The 16,728-nt window shown below is 55.9% G+C and overlaps 1 protein-coding gene across 1 annotated transcript in view; it reads left to right on the forward strand.

Annotated features, from left to right (window-relative positions):
* Nucleotides 1-16,728, forward strand: part of SLC22A3 (solute carrier family 22 member 3) — a 50,512-nt gene that overhangs the window by 26,655 nt on the left and 7,129 nt on the right. The window contains exons 6-8 of the mRNA XM_084890912.1: nucleotides 11,767-11,864; nucleotides 11,959-12,173; nucleotides 16,321-16,429. Of these exons, the coding sequence (XP_084747038.1) occupies nucleotides 11,767-11,864; nucleotides 11,959-12,173; nucleotides 16,321-16,429 (422 nt within the window). The remainder of the gene's footprint in view (nucleotides 1-11,766; nucleotides 11,865-11,958; nucleotides 12,174-16,320; nucleotides 16,430-16,728) is intronic.

The following is a 16,728-nucleotide window of genomic DNA, read 5'->3' on the forward strand; positions in this document are numbered from 1 at the left end:
AGGGGTCGGCAAGCTCATTCGTCAACAGAGCCAAATATCAACAGTGAACCATTGAAATTTCTTTTGAGAGCCACATGTTTTACACGTAAACTTCTTCTAACACCACGTCTTCAAAACAGACTCGCCTAGGCAGCAAGCAGGTGGTATTTTGTGGAAGAGCCACACTCAAGGGTCCAAAGAGCCACACGTGGCTCGCGAGCCGCAGTTTGCTGACCACGGGGTTAGAATATTATGTTTCCTAAAATGACAGGGAATCGGTCGGTGGTTATGGCGGATCAACCTCAGAAAGCAGTTCACGTCTTGCTTATAATTCCCAGAGGGATAAGCAAGAAGTGACTCAGGTCAAGTGAGCCTTGCAGGATACTCAGTAAAGCGTTGTCTGTGTGCTAACACTGGTTTTATCTGCTCAGCAGCTTCTCAAGGCTGGTCTTTGTCTTTTATTTTAGCAGACGAAATTGGGCAGTGTTGGATTCGATCCAACATTCAGCCAGGTAGATGATTCTGAGAGTGGCTGTCGCATAAAGCATACCTGTTGTATTTCACACGGACGTCACTCTTTTCTTGGGGGAACCCCCCCTGGCTCTCTGGCTCACTGACCTCTCGGCTTTCATTTGCCAAAGTTCCTGGCTGGCTGCCGACTGGTGAAGAGACAGCAGCAGGTAGCCATGCAGGAGATCCGAATGTCAGGCTCTCTGGATATACCGATAGCGCAACGATGGTTCACAGCCAAGAAAAGCCTCAAATCGAAAACCAGGGCAGCCCAGCTGGCATGGCTCAGTGGTTGAGCATTGATCCGTGAACCAAGAGGTCACCAGTTCGATTCCCGGTCGGGGCACATGCTTGGGTTGCAGAATTGATCTCCAGTAAGGGAGGCAGCCGATCAATGTTTCTTTCTCATATTGATGTTTCTCTCTGCCCCTCTCCCTTCTTCTTTCTAAAAAAAAGCAATGCAAGCAAGGCAAGTGGGTTGAGCTCATAGGAAGTTCCATAGAAAAATGGGAAAGAATCGAAGGAGGGGCGGAATGTGAAACTCTAGGTAGTTACCCATCGCGGGAGGAGGATTCGCTTACACACCTTGTTCAATTGCCAGAGGAGGGTTAGTGATTCAACATGTTTTCAGTTATCTGGATGACCTGGGATTGTGGAAGGTTACATTATTGTTTGAAATATTCACATCCCCCTCCTTTCCATTGGGCGGAAATATTCCCTGGCTCCTTTGATGTCGGGCATGGCGATGGAATTTGCTGAGTTCCCACGGTGGATGGAGTGAACGTCCTGTCCGTTGACCTTGGGCGTGGTCATGTGGTTGCTTTGGCCAATGGTAGGTCATCAGATGTGACACAGGATCTTGAAATGGGCTTGTGTGTTTGGGTTTGACCTCTGCACTTCAGCCGTCGCAGTGAGAAGAATATTCCCAGCTCTCTCACTGGCCCCAGAGGAGACCGAGCTGCTCCGGCAAAGCTCCCCCAAACCTAGCTCAGCGGTCTCCCAGCCAACCCACAAGCGTGCGGGCTAAGGGAATGCTTGGTACTGTGTGCCGCTAAGGTTGATGCTTGTTATGCAGCATCATTTATCCATAGTCAACCAGTACATTGACCAAACAGCCATTGACCTGGTTACACAACCAGAGGACTAGCTGTGGGAGTAACTTAGCAGCGGTTTTGTTTTCATTCTTTTAAAGGCTCTTATTTTAAAGATCCCCTCCTCTCCCCTACATTCCTCCGCCGCTTGTGTTTGTATGGAACGTGCCAGTGGAAAACTGTATGTTATAACTCTAGCTAACAAAGAGCCTCTAGTACTACAGGCCTGAATATGTCCGGATTTATTAGTGATATTGTTGTGCTCTGTTGACCCCAAAAATAAGAAAGCATGATCGTGATTTCCTTATTTTTTTTTATGATATTCCATTACAGTTCATTGTTCATAGCTAATTTACAGATTCTTAAAACAAGTACAGATGCTGCTCAACCTACAACAGGGTCATGTCTTGATAAGCCATCAAAGGTTGAAAATATCATTAGTCAGAAATGCATTTAAAACACATAACCTCCTGAATATTACCGCTTAGCCTGGCCTACCTTACATGTGGTCAGAACACTTACATTGCCCTACAGTTGAGAAAATTATTTGACACAAAACCTGTTTTATAAGAATTTATTGTGTGTATCATTTTCGCATCCTCATAAAGTCAAAAAATCCTAAGTCAGTCATCAGTAGAGAAATGTTTGTACCAGATGTTACACTCATTCTTACATAAATGTGCTCACTCATTCTTACATAAACGTGCTCACGGGCAGTTTCCATGGCGACATGGTTAGGTGACGTCATGAACTGACATTTGAGCCCTGTCTGGGTGGCCCAATCGGTTTGAGCATTGTCTCTTACATGAAAATGTTAGAGTCCCATTCCCGGTCAGGACACATACCCAGGTTGTGGGCTCAATCCCTGGTCAGGACAGGTAAGGGAGGCAACCGATCCATGTTTCTCTCTCGCATGGATGTTCCGGTCTCTCTCTAAAAATTCCGTATCCTCAGGTAAAGATTAAAAAATAAGAACTGACACCTGAGCTTTCTTTCTCTTTTTTTTTTTTTTTAAAATATATTTTATTGATTTTTGTACAGAGAGGAAAGGAGAGAGATAGTTAGAAACATCGATGAGAGAGAGTCATTGATCAGCTGCCTCTTACACACCCCCTACTGGGGATATGCCCGCAACCAAGGTACATGCCCTTGACCGGAATCGAACCGACGCCCTTCAGTCCCCAAGCCGACGCTCTATCCATTGAGCCAAACCGGTCCCGGCTGACATCTGAGCTTTCTGATCCCAAAGGGAACATCATCAATGTACATGATCCCACCCTTTGATATGGTTCCAAAATGGAGAAGACTCAAACCTCAATAGAGTTCCTTGGTTACCAGGGAGACCTGCAACCATGTTGTCTGTAGTGAATGGATTGTCACACAAACAACAATATGGACGCAGAGGGACTTTCCAGCGTGGAATGTCTGTTCCCGAAAAGGGGGATTTTGGTAAACACAGTTTCTGTTCTCCCGAAAGAGGAACCCACCAGGACCGGGAAGGCTGTGTGATACTTTGGTCCCACGAGGCACTGTGCTGTCTCTGCCGATGTTGTGTGCATCTCAGTCTTGGGACTTGAAAACTGTCTGCATGGAATTTATTTCAAAAAGGTCCAGAGAGCCCGGCCAGCATAGCCCAGTGGTTGAGCATCGACCTATGAACTAGAAGGTCATGGTTTGATTCCCAGTCAGGGCACATGCCCAGGTTGCGGGCTCGATCCTCTTTATTGCATCTACCTCGGCCTGCTGGACTGGGCCTGGCCCCGCCCGTCTTCTGCCTGTTCTTCTCCCCAAAGCAGGACCCCAGCTTGCGTCTTTCTCATCCCTTGCCCCAGAGCCCAGTGCTGCGCCCTCTTTCCATGGGGTCCCAGGCCACAGAGGGCAGGGCCAGCCCGGAGAAGCCGGGAGGGTCTCCTCCCCGCACCGGCCTCCCGCCTGGGGGGCACAGGTTAGTCCCTCCTCTCAAATTCCCTTCCCTTTCTCCTCCACCCCCCTCCTCACTCCCTGCTCTGAGACCTGAGGCGCCACCACCCCACAGGCAGGGCCAAGGGCTTTGACCCAGGGCCGAGCTCCAAGCCCTGCCTAGTGACCTGCAGGGCCACCTCATTCCTCTTTAATTAGTTCCATAATTAGCCCGGGGTCACGAGCTTCCCCGCTTTCCTTCTTGAAGGCTGACCCTTGCCCTGCAGGGCCCGGGCCTCCCTGCCTCCTGTCCTGGCCCGAGTCCCGGTGAAAACCTGGGACCAAAGGAACGGCCTGCAGACGGCCCTGCTCCGGGCTCCGTCCTGTGGAAGGGCGCGCGTGCCCGCTTGGATGGTCTGAGCTCTGTCGCCAGCTGTACCCCAAGTTCGCTTCCTTGGCCTTTGCCGAGGGAGCGGCCCCCTCGCTGTGTGTGCGAGAGAGGAAGACGCCCGCTTTCTCAGCGTTTTGTTCCGTGCCTTTGTCCACCCCGGCGTGTGCGATCCAAATTACTGCGCTTCCCTGCGGGGCGTGAATGAGGGAGCACGGCTCTTCTGAATGGACGAGGACACACTGGCTCTGTGTGGGAGCCGTCCCCGTCTGGAGGCGACGGGGGCCCGGCTTCCAGAGCCCCTGTGTCCGGCTCGAGGGCGTGACTCCTGGTCCAGGGCGGCTGCTACCGGACAGCACTGCCGCCTGGCCCCCACCCGCCAGGACATGGCCTTTCTTCGCGAAGTCACGTCCCCAGGAGACGCGGGCTGGAGCGGGGAAAGCGTGTGAAGAGCAAGCAGCTCCAGTCTTACGTGTCCTGCTTGGAAACCATTTCGGTGTTTTCATTTGGATTGTGTTTTATTACAAATAGAAAGATATTCTAACTGGGTAGCAGACAGTCTGCCCGTTAACCAGGGACAGGAATCTGTGTGTGGTTTCACCCCCGTCCCCTCGGAACCGCTCTGAGGTCCCCTGGAGGGCGATGCCCACGAGCGGGGCTGCTGGGCCCGGGATGCCCGCCAGCTCAGCGCCCGAGCAAGGCCACGCGCTTTCTGCCTGCGCCCCTGCGTGTCCCCTCCGCCCGCCCACCTGGGTCCCCTGCGGCTCCTGGCTCCGCACAGCCCGCCGCCTGCCTGCTTCCTGGGGAGTCAGCGTCTTAGCGCTGTGACTGTGCCATGTGGGTTCTTCCTCGTGGGTGGCCACCAGTGCCCTCGCCGTGTGTATTGGATGTCCTGGACTCGAGCTCATTGAATTCGCTCTGTCCCCTCCCGGCGTAGGGTCTCCCCGGACATTGCCCTCCCCGTTAGTTTCCGGAGGGCAAACATCCTTCTCCCTGCTAACTGCCCGGCGCCATCGCCTGTTCTGTTTAATTGGCCCCAAATCCTTAAACTGGCCTGAGAACGTCCAGTGTGTGCTGTCGCCTGTGGACTGTTTCGTGGGTTTTGTATGACGCCTTGTGCCCAAGACCACAGCGATTCTGCTCTGAGCTTCGGGCTCTGACTGTCACGCTCAGGGCTGGTGTAGGTCCCCGGCACCTTTAGTCCCTCTGAGTGCACCCCGTTCTGAGCCTGAGGGAGGGACCCACCTTTATCCGTCTCCTCCTGAGTCAGTTTCTGAGCACCATCTAACAAACAGATTCATCCCGTATCAATTCCCATTTCTGGGTCTAAATCGGCTCACCACCTCGCACTGGACGGTGGTTAAGGAGCCTAAGCATCAGCAGCTGAAACAGACTCGGGCTGTGGTGAGGGACAGGGGCCCGTGGTACGGGGGGAGGCAGCTTACCTGTGCGGCCCCAGTAGCCGCAGACACAGGCAATAAGCCACCAGAGCATTGAGAGCTCAGATTCATGTACAACCACTAGCCAGGCGTCCTCACACTCTTGCCATAAAAGGGATATATTTTTGCTAGTAAGCACCCCAAATTCTTACCCTCTAATGCACACTTCCTGATTCTGGACTTTGTTCTCTCACTGGTCATCTCTGAAACAAAATGGAAGTACTATTCAGAGCCTGAACATCAGGCGCGGCTGACGCGGCTCAGTGGTTGAACCAGGAGGTCATGGTTGATTCCCGGTGAGAGCACATAACCAGGCGGCAGGCTGGTTCCCAGGAGGGGGTGGGCAGGAGATGGATGATCAATGAGTCTCTCTCATCATTGAGGTTTCTATCTCTCCCTCTTCTTTTCTCTCTGAAATCAATTACATATATATATGGCTAAGTGTCTGGTGTCTGTCCGTCTGACTGGTAGCATGACATGCACTGACCACCAGGGGCAGACGCTGAACACAGGAGCTGCCAGGATGCACACTGGCCATTTAAAAATAAACGGCACTGTGGACCTGGCACTGACAAACCAACACTCAGCTCCCCCCAAGTGAGACACAGGCCTGCCACCACCCTACAGTGATACCCCACCAAATCACAGCCAATGCTGCCAAGACCCCACGGCTCAAAATGCAGTCCCCAGCCCAGCCCAGCCCAGCCCAGCCCAGAGACGGCGGCTGTGGGCGCCGGGTGATGACGTCACATAGCAATGCCTGGCTTCCTCTCCCTAGCAACTAGACTCCTTGTAGTTTCTTCAGCCCAGGAACTGACTTGCTTTACAGCCAGTTGCAAACATTTTACAGTTTAACCAAATGTTTGCGAAGCGTTTTCCCTGCCTCCTCTCATTTGATCCTCACAGAAGTCCTGGAGTAGGTAGATAGGAGACTTAGTAGAATCCTATTTTCTTTTCATTAACAAGATGCAAATAGCAATATTAAAATATTTCCTCTAATTAATTTCCTCCCAATGTGCAAGAATCCGTGTATATGTGTGTGTGTGTGTGTGTGTGTGTGTGTGTGTATATATATATATATATATTACAATAATATATATTAAAAGCCTGAATGTTCCCCTAAGATAATCAAATGTTTCTTTTTAAACAATGAGAATTCGTCTTTGAGACAAAGCCTGCCCCCCGTACCTCTCAAATGGAGGTGATGTGTCTGAGCACACATCATAAATGTGAAAAGAGACCATGATTTCTAGACCCTCCCATGCCTTCCTTAGATCCGACTCGGGGGCTGAAATTTGCTTTGTTAATTTTTCACTCTGTGAGCCTGGCTTACACTCTGAGCTCTGACTCCGGCTGGCCTGGGGCTCCTGTTTCCGGTCCATGTCCGTGGTGACGTGTCAGTGCCTGTCCGCTGTAAATGCGGAGACCTCGCCCTCACTTTCTCCTGGGAGTTTCACTGGTGTGATCTCATCTGAACGACTGACTAGTTCTAAGAAACAGACAAAATCACAAAAATTGCAATTTTCCTAAATGTAAATCAAATAGTTTTAGTCCAATTACTTCAAAAGGGAACCTTCATAGTCAGAGTAATGCATTCCTATCAAGAAACAGGTGTGGACCAGAGGGTTTTAAAATAAATCTGAGAAAGCCAGTTTTTCTCACTCAGGATAAGCTGGGCGTGTGTGTCACAACTAAGGACAGACTCCTGTCGGTGCCCGTGGCTGGGGTGGGCTCCTCCCTGGTGCAGGGCCTGTCTGGGCCCCCACTGCCCAGACCCCCCGAACTGGCAGGGTCTTGCTGCAGCATTTAAATCAGTGTTTCCCAAACTTCTCTCATGATGAGAATCACCTGGTGGAGTTGTTAAAACAGATTCCTGAATCCCAACTAAGAAGTGCTAAACTAGGATTTTTGGGAACATATAGGTAAAATTGTATACTTAACTAGTGCTCTAACACAGATGTTATATACAGAGCACTAAGTTAGGTATGCAATTTTACCTATATGTTCCCAAAAATTCTAGTTTAGCACTTCTTAGTTGGGATTCAGGAATTTGTGTTTTAAAAACTCCACCAGGTGATTCTCATCATGAGAGAAGTTTGGGAAACACTGATTTAAATGCTCACAGCCTCTTGGCGGACTCGGGAGGTGGCCTCACCCAGTCACCGGGGACGGAGAAGTGCGATCCTATCACACCCCGGAACGGGGTGGGAACCAAAACTATTGGGAAAACAGTGCTAACGAGCCCCATCCCAGAGCTCTCTTAAAGGAAAAAGTCATTGAGAATACAGCTTCCGTTTTCAAGACACTGACTTAGGAAGATAAATGCTTTTCAATTCAAATGATGGCTGCAACTAAACTACGGGTGAGGCTGAGAACAGACCCGTTCCCCCTCAGTGGCCCTCGCCTTTTTCTGGGAAACGTGGAACGGACAGAAAACCCGCGTGTTGAGAATGACCCCAGGACACTGTGGGCCGGCCAGGCAGCCCCTGCCTGGTCCTCTCCCTGCCCAGCAGGCCCGGGGAGTCTGCCCTCTTGGTGTCCGGTGATCGCCAAAATCCCACCGCAGGGAGCGAACCGAGGCTTATAGAGTTAGGAACAGACTCACAGATACAGAGACCAGACTGACCGCCGTCGAGGGGTGGGGGAGGCTGGGTGAGAAAGGGGAAGGGATTAACCAAAAGAAGCCCCACGCTCACAGACAGACAGCGAGGTGGCACTTAGCCGAGGAGAGGGGCGGGGGCAGGTAGGAGAGCACAGAGAGGGTCCGCGGTGACGGAGGAGACCTGGCTGCGGGCTCAGGGAGTGAACATCAGTCCAATGTGCACACGAGGTACGATAGAATTGTGTGCTAACCCTGTATAACTTTATTAACCAGTGACACCCCAATAGACGCAAGGGCATATAAAAGGAGGAAAAAGTAAAAAGGGGAACAGCATGTCTCTGGCCTGACCTCAGGGGCTGTCTTTTATCAGCTGAACCCTGCCCCCATCAGGAGCACCCCTCAAGGACAGACCGCCGTCTATAGCGTCTTCCTCTCCCCTGGCAGTTTTCATTAAAATGCCAGCTCGGAGAAACGTCTCAGAGAGGCCTGGAGGACGTGTGAGCAGAGCGGCGTTCGTCAGGGGGCGAGGAGTGAGGCTCGCCCAGCCCGGGAGCATCACTGCTGACCTAAGACCAACGTCTGGCAGAGGCAGGGCTGCTGGGCGCCGGGCAGGGCCAGCGGGAGTCAGCTCCGTGAATCGGGAGGAGGGAGCCAGCGTGTGCCGCGGAGCCGGAGCAAGGCCTTGCGGGAGGGGGCCGTTACTAGGCAACCAGCCTCCAAACACACAAATACTACCCAGAGCATCCCTGCAGGAGAAGGCAGAGAGAGAGTGGGCACACACCACTCCGGTGGCGTAAATGTGGCATGATGCAATGCCATGTGGGACCCAAGGACACATGCCGTACGGGTGCCTTTTTGTGGCGTTCTAGAAAGCCCGGCCGTGGTGGTAGAGAGCAGAGGAGGGGTCGCTGGGGAGGGTGGGGGGTGCGGGGAGAGGATCGCCCGCAAAGGGCCAGGAGGAGACTTTTAGGGTTCTGGAGAAGGCCCATGTCACAAAGCTGGCGGCGGTTACATGACTCTACACCAGTGCCAAGCTCGTGCAGGCAAACACTTAACACTGCTGAATTCCACCGCATGTAAGTTGCGTCTCGGTGAAGTGGATCTAAAGGACCTGTAATAACTCGATGTAGCATTTCCACGTTCTGAGTGTCTGACGGGGACGGGGCGGCAGCCCTCTGGCGAAAGGAAGTGCGGTTCCTCTCAGAATGGAGGCGAGGGGTCACGGCCGCGGCTGCCGGCCCCGGCGCTGCCAAGCCGCTCCTGGCCGGAGGCCGCGCGAGACGCAGCTTCTGGCTCCCGAGGCCCCGGGACGCCCAGAAAGTGGGTCGTGTTGCAGGGCGTGTGCGTCACTGCGGGGAGGCGCGGACCAGCTGGATGTGTGCTTCAGCTGGCCGGAGTCTCACTCGCCTGGCAGGACTGTTAATCCTCGCGGTCCCTGGACAGGCGAGCCTGGTGCCGCGGCCCCCGTGACCTTCACGTTCACCGGCTCTTCACGCTCCGGGGGGGGGGATAGACCGGAGGCACCCGGCCTGTGCGTTAAGGGAAGAGCAGCGATCGTGTGACTGTGTGCTGTTAAATCTTCCGCGTTTGAAATGAGGACCCATCCGAATATTTTTACAGGGTGGATGAGAGTCCCGAAGCAATTATTTCATCCAATGCAAAATCACTTTGCCTACAATATTTGTTGGTGAAAACCTTGTTTTGGACCAAGTTCTCCCGGTAGTTCTGCTTTTTGGTCACACGTGGCGGGAAAGCAGCGGAATCAGACTTTGATGATAAGCACCTTGCCTGGTCGGTATCGAAAAACGCTCACATTACAGGAGGGTTCTGAGTCGGCCAGACACGGTCTTACCACCCTCAAGCCATGGTGCTCTCCTCTCCACTCCGCTGGGGCGGCTTTGTCCTTACACTGCGCTCTCCTGGTGGAGGCTGCAGAGAGGTCCTCACGAGTCCCCTGAGTGTCTCATAGGCGCTGTGTTAGGGAACAGAGACCCAGAAAACAGCGACAAGAGAGAGAGAAAACGTGTGAGCGTGTGCACCCAGAGGGAGGAGCCCAGCTTTGCAGGGCGGCCGAGTTCGGTGAGTCCTCCCGGGACCCAGGGCCCATTTGTCTGGTCTCCCCATCACCTGTGAGAGGGCTCAGTCTAAGGCAGGTCCACCGGCATCTTCTCTCCGTGAGGAAGGGGAAGGCAGAGAGGGAGGGAGGGGCGAGCCCGTTCCTTTTGAAAGCATGGGACCCAGAACCTGTGCCCTCGGCTCCCACCTCAGGGCTGAGGTCCTCGTCCCCGGGCCACCCCAGGGAGAGAGAGGCCGGCAGCAGGGCAGCCGTGCACCCAGCTGAAACCCAGGGGCGTCTGCTGTCAAAAGGGAGAAGGGAAGATGGGTGGTAGAGTCAACTGGCAGTCCTTCCCCGCAGGGTCATGGAAGCTACCACTGTTCACGGACACTAAGACACTGTTGATTTTAAGACATGTCCTCATCATGTAACTGAGGGGGAAACGTGCTATTACACTGTGACTCATTGCTTTCTATCAGCTCGGGCCATGTTTCCATTTAAGAGATGTGAGCACGTGACCAGGGTGTGCCTTGATGTGGAAGGAACATTTGGAAGGACTTAGGAAGGCACAGCGATCTGAAGGCGTGTGTGTGTGCGTGTGTGTGTGTGCGTGTGCGGTCTTTTGTGAGCGTTTGCCTTTCCCTGGAGTGAGCATAGCAGGAGGATTCAGCTTTGGTGACCGTCCGTTGAGTTTGATATTTAGAACAGACCCCTTCCTCTCCGTGTGAGTGGACTCAAGTTCCCGTGGCTGCTGGTAGAGGGGCTTTGGGCTCAAAGACTCGGGGGAATTTGCCCCCATTTCCACTCAGTCTGGGCCAGATCTGGAGCTGAGTTGGACAGTCAGCAGGTCCGGACATGGCCCGGGCACTCGTCCTGTGGTTCCAGCACCGGGAGGTCTGAGGGCACTCAGAGCAGAGGTTGCAGACTCTGCGAGCTCGTGTACATGTGAAACCCGGTCACTCTGGGGGTTGGGTTCTGGCTCCTTCGGAGGCAGCTGTGGTTCTGGGGGAGATGCTTTAGCAGGCCTGCCGCACGGGGCCCACAGCCGTCTTGCTCATTGCATCGAAGAAGAGACCAGCTTCTTGGGTGGCCAGAGAAAGGAGGAGCTGAACTTTTCTGAGCCAGAAAGATGCTGGACAGACAAAAACAAAAGGGCACCGTCGGTGCCACGCACGCCCTCGCACTTCACGTTACTCCAGCTCATTTGTCCACAGGAAGTTCCAGGCTTTAGTAGACGAAGAAACACTTGTTTGGTTCCCACCTGCTTTGCCCGCTTTTATGCCCATTTCCTCCCATTTGATGTTCATGAACGCGGCCCGGTATTTGAGTCACGAACACCCCTTTCGTCCCCCGTTTGCTGGAAGCGCCTTAGCACACAGCCCTGTTGGTGTCAGCTAGGACCGGTTCTCCGCGGAGCAACCGCACCTCTGTGAGTTTCCCCAGAGCCGTGGTCGGCAAACCGAGCCGCACGAGGCTCTCTGGCCCCTGGAGTGTGGCTCTTCCACAAAACACCACGGCCTGGGCGAGTCTGTGTTGAAGACGTGGCGTTAGAAGAAGTTTAAGTTTAAAAAATTCAACTCTCCAAAGAAATTCCAGTCGTTGTCTTGTTGCTATTTGGCTCTGCTGACTAACGAGTTTGCCGACCCCTGCCCTGGAGGACCTCGGGTTTTAAGATGCATTCGTGCGAGGCCCGGGTCAGCCGGGAGCTTGTCAGTGCGGGGGCCCTGACCCGGCCAGTGGCAGAGCTGGGATGGGAGGTTACCTGCTGTCCACCGCCACTGAACTCTGCTTCTCTCGTGTAGATCACTGTGTCCGAGGAGGAAGTTAGTAACCCATCCTTTTTAGATCTGGTGAGAACGCCCCAAATGAGGAAGTGCACCCTCATCCTTATGTTTGCGTGGTAAGTGTGGCCCGTGACGATTCCAAAGCCCGTGTCAAACTCCCAGCCCCTCCCCCCGGGCAGCGCCCTCACCCTCTCCCGCCCGCCCGCGCAGGTTCACCAGCGCCGTGGTGTACCAGGGCCTGGTCATGCGCCTGGGCCTCGTGGGCGGCGACCTCTACATGGACTTCTTCCTGTCGGGCGTGGTGGAGCTGCCCGGCGCCCTCCTCATCCTCCTCACCATCGAGCGCTTCGGACGCCGCCGCCCCTTCGCCGCCAGCAACCTCCTGGCCGGCGTGGCGTGCCTGGTCACCGCGTTCCTGCCGGAAGGTCAGTCCGCCACGCCCCCGCGGCCGGAGCGGGAGCACCGCCAAGGATCAGGAGTGACCGGCCGGGAGGCCCTCCTGTCCGCTGCGTCCGCGTCCGGGTGCGGGGCCACTTCCGTGACATCACCGATTCTCTGCTGCGTCACTGTTTTCTTCCCAGTTACTTGTTTCTTCTTTTGGTTAATCCTCACTGGAGGATATTTCCCCATTGATTTTTAGGGAGAGTAGAAGGGAGGGAGGGGGAAAGAGAGAGAGAGCCATTGATGTGAGAGAGACACTCTGGTTGGTTGCCTTCCACACACACACACCCCGACCAGAGCCAGGGATTGAACCTGCCAACCAGGCACATGCCCTTGACTGGGAATCCAACCTGTGACCCTTCGGTGTGAATGCCGGTGCTCTAACCACTGAGCGCACCAGCCAGGGCTGTAGTTTACCTTCAATCACCTTTGACAAACCTGTGTCTGGTCCTGTGGGCTTTGGGGGAGGAGGAAGGGGAGGAGTGGAAGGAAGAAGAGGGTGGCCTCCTGTAGCCACAGCCATTTGGACAACGACATGGTGGTGGGGGCGGTACTGAGAGCGCGGATTGGGGGGGGGCAGTCGGGCCTGGAGGGGAGAGCATGACCCCAGAGACAGTTCAGGGCTAAACCTCCTGGGAACTGATGACGGGTAAAGAGCCTGCAGGTGACCCCGCCCAGTGACCTCTGCCCCAGGGCCCCGCAGGCGTGGACAGAGGAGGGCGCTCTCTGGGGGTGTCCGTGTGTGAGCAACCTGTCACGTCTGTGTGTGGGGGAGCGGGCGGGTGGCAGAGCCGGACCGGGAGAGACTGGACCATGGGCGGGAGTCAGAGCTGTCCAGACCGCCACGGAGGGTCAGTGACCCATGGGGGTGCGTGCGTCACCAGCACCGGACAGACCTCTGTGGGCACAGTGACAGTGCCCGCGTCAGAGCAGAGGGATGGAGAGGGACGGGCCTGTGTCACTGGCCTGGCCGGTGACCACAGGAGGCCTGGCCGGCGACCACAGGAGGTCTGGCCCACTGCCCTGTCCTCCCGAGCGGACGCATTCCCAGAGACGGTTCTCACGTCCTGGAGCCTGGACGGAGGGTGGAGGGGCGGCGGCAGGCTCCCCGGCTCCCGTGAGGCCCTCCCTCCTCTCCGGCTCCGGTGGTGCAGGCCGGCGGGTCCTTCTGCCGGAGGTTGGGGGTTCCGGGAGCCCGGTCCCGCCTCTCTCCCGCTCCGGCGCTGGCCAGCGTAGCTGACCTGGGTCCTGTCTCTGCCTCCACCTGCACACAACCTTCTCTCAGCGTCTCTGTCTTCACTGTGACATCTGCAAAGACCCTGTTTCCAAACAAGGCCCCATCCTGAGGTTTGGGGCTGGCATGAATTTTGGGGACACTATTCACCCCACTACACTGGGCTGGGCCTCTCGATGAGCTATCGGCCAGTACCTGGCTGTTCAGTATCCACTGTCGCCGCCAACGAGAACCGGGAGCCGGAAGGACGCCACTCCTGCCCCGGGGGCGGGGGTGGGGGAGTGAGGCAGGGCAGGCGAGCGGAAGGGGGCGGGGCGGGAATGTCCTGGGCATCTGGCCGCAGGTTTGGGGTTTCGTTTGGAAATGGAGCTCCCTGAGACGAGCACCCGCAGGATCGGGGTGACGCGTTTGCTGCCGTGAGGTGAGGGGGGCGATGCAGGGGCCCCTCTGCCGCCGTGCTCTTTGCCCGGGAACAGCTCCCACCCCGGGCTGCCGGGAGGGTGTCCGTGCGGCGCTCTGCACGGCCCAGGGAGCAGGGAGGCCGGGACCCCCCGAGAACAGCTCAGCGGCTCTCCCGCCCCGCGCACCCGTCAGGGTCTGCGGCGTGGCGTGGTGGGAAAAGAGCTAGTCTTTCTGGCTGTCCCTGTCCTCCTCCGAGACTCACACATTTCTGAGAAATAAGGAGCTCTCTCTGTCCGCCCTCGTCTCTTTACTTTGAGTTTATTCAGGATGGCTGAAAAAAACCCAGCACTTTAAGTCTTTTTTTTAAAAATATTTATTTTGCCGAGACCAGTTTGGCTCAGTGCATAGAGCCTCAGCTTGGGGACTGAAAGGTCCCGGGTTCGATTCCGGTCAAGGGCATGTACCTTGGTTGCGGGCACATCCCCAGTAGGGGTGGTGCAAGAGGCAGTTGATCGATGATTCTCTCTCTTCGATGTTTCTAACTCTCTATCCTTCTCTTCTCCTCTCTGTAAAAAATCAATAAAATATATTAAAATATATATATGTGTATATATATATATATATATATATATATATATATATATATATATATGTTTTATTGGTTTTTTACAGAGAGGAAGGGAGAGGGATAGAGAGTTAGAAACATCGATGAGGGAGAAACATGAACCAGCTGCCTCTTGCACACCCCCTACTGGGGATGTGCCCGCAACCAAGGTACATGCCCTTGACCGGAATCGAACCCGGGACCTTTCAGTCCGCAGGCCGACGCTCTACCACTGAGCCAAACTGGTTAGGGCACATTGTTTTCCTTTTATTCTTCTGTCGGCAAACAGCCCCGTGCCTCTGGGACGTCTGTAACGTGTTCCAACAACACCCCCGTCCCCGTGGAGGGGCCGCTAAGTGCTGGCCTCTGCGCTGGGCGTGAGCTCAGGGTCTTCAGGTTAAGGTCAACCTCCTCTCCTCAAAGGTGGCAACTTCACAGCGTTTCCTGAATGATTTTCCGAACGGACTGAATGGTTTTCATGTGTGTGTGTGTGTGGGGGGCGTGCACGTGCTGTTATTTGATGTCTGATTCTTCCCAGCAGACTGTCCTGGCCTCCGCTGTGAACCTAATTTGCATTGAAGTTGTCAATGGGACCCATTCAGAAAACGCCCGTGGTCTAAGAGCCTCAGGGACAATCAGGTTATTTCCACGTCCCCCGGCACATTCTTCTTGGCTGCCCGAGCGGTGATGGCTGCCCGGCGGGCGGGGGCCGGGGAGTCCGGGCACGGCCCGCATTCTGCTCCGGGCCCTGGCAGCGCCCACCTGCTCAGCGAGGGCAGAGGCGGAGTGCCCGCCCAGCCCTGGCTCCCAGGGAGCCCGAGCCCGAGTGACACGCATGTTCCTGCTGCTCCGCGCCGAGCAGAGCGGCCAGGACGCTGGGTGACTGCCCCCCGAACCTCCCCCTGGGGGGAGCACCCAGGGCACCGGCCGCCGGCCAGGGGCCATCTAAACCCTGTACACTGGGCCTCCCAGCCACGGCCTGGGCTCCTGGCCATCCCTCCCTCTGCATGCCCTCTGGACACCTGCTTCATTTAATGGGTTTAGCTTTTTAAAAAACTTGTTTTTTATTGATTCCAGAAAAGAAGGGAGAGGGAGAGAGAGAAGCATCAATGGTGAGAGGGAACCATTGATCGGCTGCCTCCTGCACGCCCCCTACTGGGGATCGAGCCTGCAACTCGGGCATGTGTCCTTGACTGGAAACAAACCCAGGACCTTTCAGTCTACAGGCTGACACCCTGTCCACTGAGCCACACTGGCCGGGGCTGGTTTAGCGTTTTGTTATTTGTTGACTGCTCTTCGCTAGTAGAGAACCGGCGTTTCTCACTGGTTTCCTCGTGGACCGGAGGAGCCAGGATCGTGCGTTGTGTTTGCCAGCGAAGGAGCAGCAGGGCCTGAGGGCTGGCTCTCCCGGGGGCTCCCTCGGGGAAAGCGGCGAGGCCGGGGATGAGGAAGACACGTTGGCCAAGCCGGGACGCGGAGTCGAGGCCCCTTTCCTGAGGCCCAGCCCTCCGGGCCGTGCGGGCCTGAGACCGAGGGCACCGTGCGGGTGGCCAGTCTGATGTCATCACTGAGGGTCCGAGCAGCAGAGGGCGCGGCCGTGGGCGGGGGCCTCTCTGCAGACGCCGCTCGGAGCCTCGTTTTCAGCTCAGCGGCTGCCCAGTGGCTCTCAGATCGCGTTCTCAGAGGAGCCGGCGGACTGAAAGGGCAGCGGCACCCTGGGCGGGGGATGGAGCTGGCATTCGGCTTCAGTCCTAGAAGGCAGCGTGGTTTGTGCCAGGAATTAGCCAGGGCTCAGGGCTGCGGGGACAGGAGGCGAACGCCGTCCATTGCCTCATGCACCTGCCCCAGAGCTCGGCCCTCACCTGCCCCCCTCCCCCGCCCCCGTCCGCAGGAACGCCCTGGCTGCGGACCACGGTGGCCACGCTGGGGCGGCTGGGCATCACCATGGCCTTCGAGATCGTCTACCTGGTCAACTCGGAGCTGTACCCGACGACCTTACGGTAACCCGACACCTGCCCCGGCTTCTTCCGCATCGCTCTGCGGGGGGTTTGGAATGACCTCAGCTCGCTGCTCGGTGACCGTGGCCGCGCCCAGCCACCGGGACGGCCTGCTCCGGGCAGTGCCTGCGCCACGTTCTGGGGCTGGAGTGTCTCTCACCCGCACCTTCGCCCATGGCCGTGGCTGCGTGGGAAGGCGCCAGGCTGGGATCAGAGAACCTGCTCGCACGCTTGCTTGGCTGTGGGTTGGTCTGCCTTTACCAGCCTCCCTGCTCCACTCTGACCCCGTCCACGTCATGAAT

This window comes from Pipistrellus hanaki (assembly GCF_964339955.1).
Source record: "Pipistrellus hanaki genome assembly, chromosome: 7".
In the NCBI taxonomy this organism is placed as follows: Eukaryota; Metazoa; Chordata; class Mammalia; order Chiroptera; family Vespertilionidae; genus Pipistrellus; species Pipistrellus hanaki.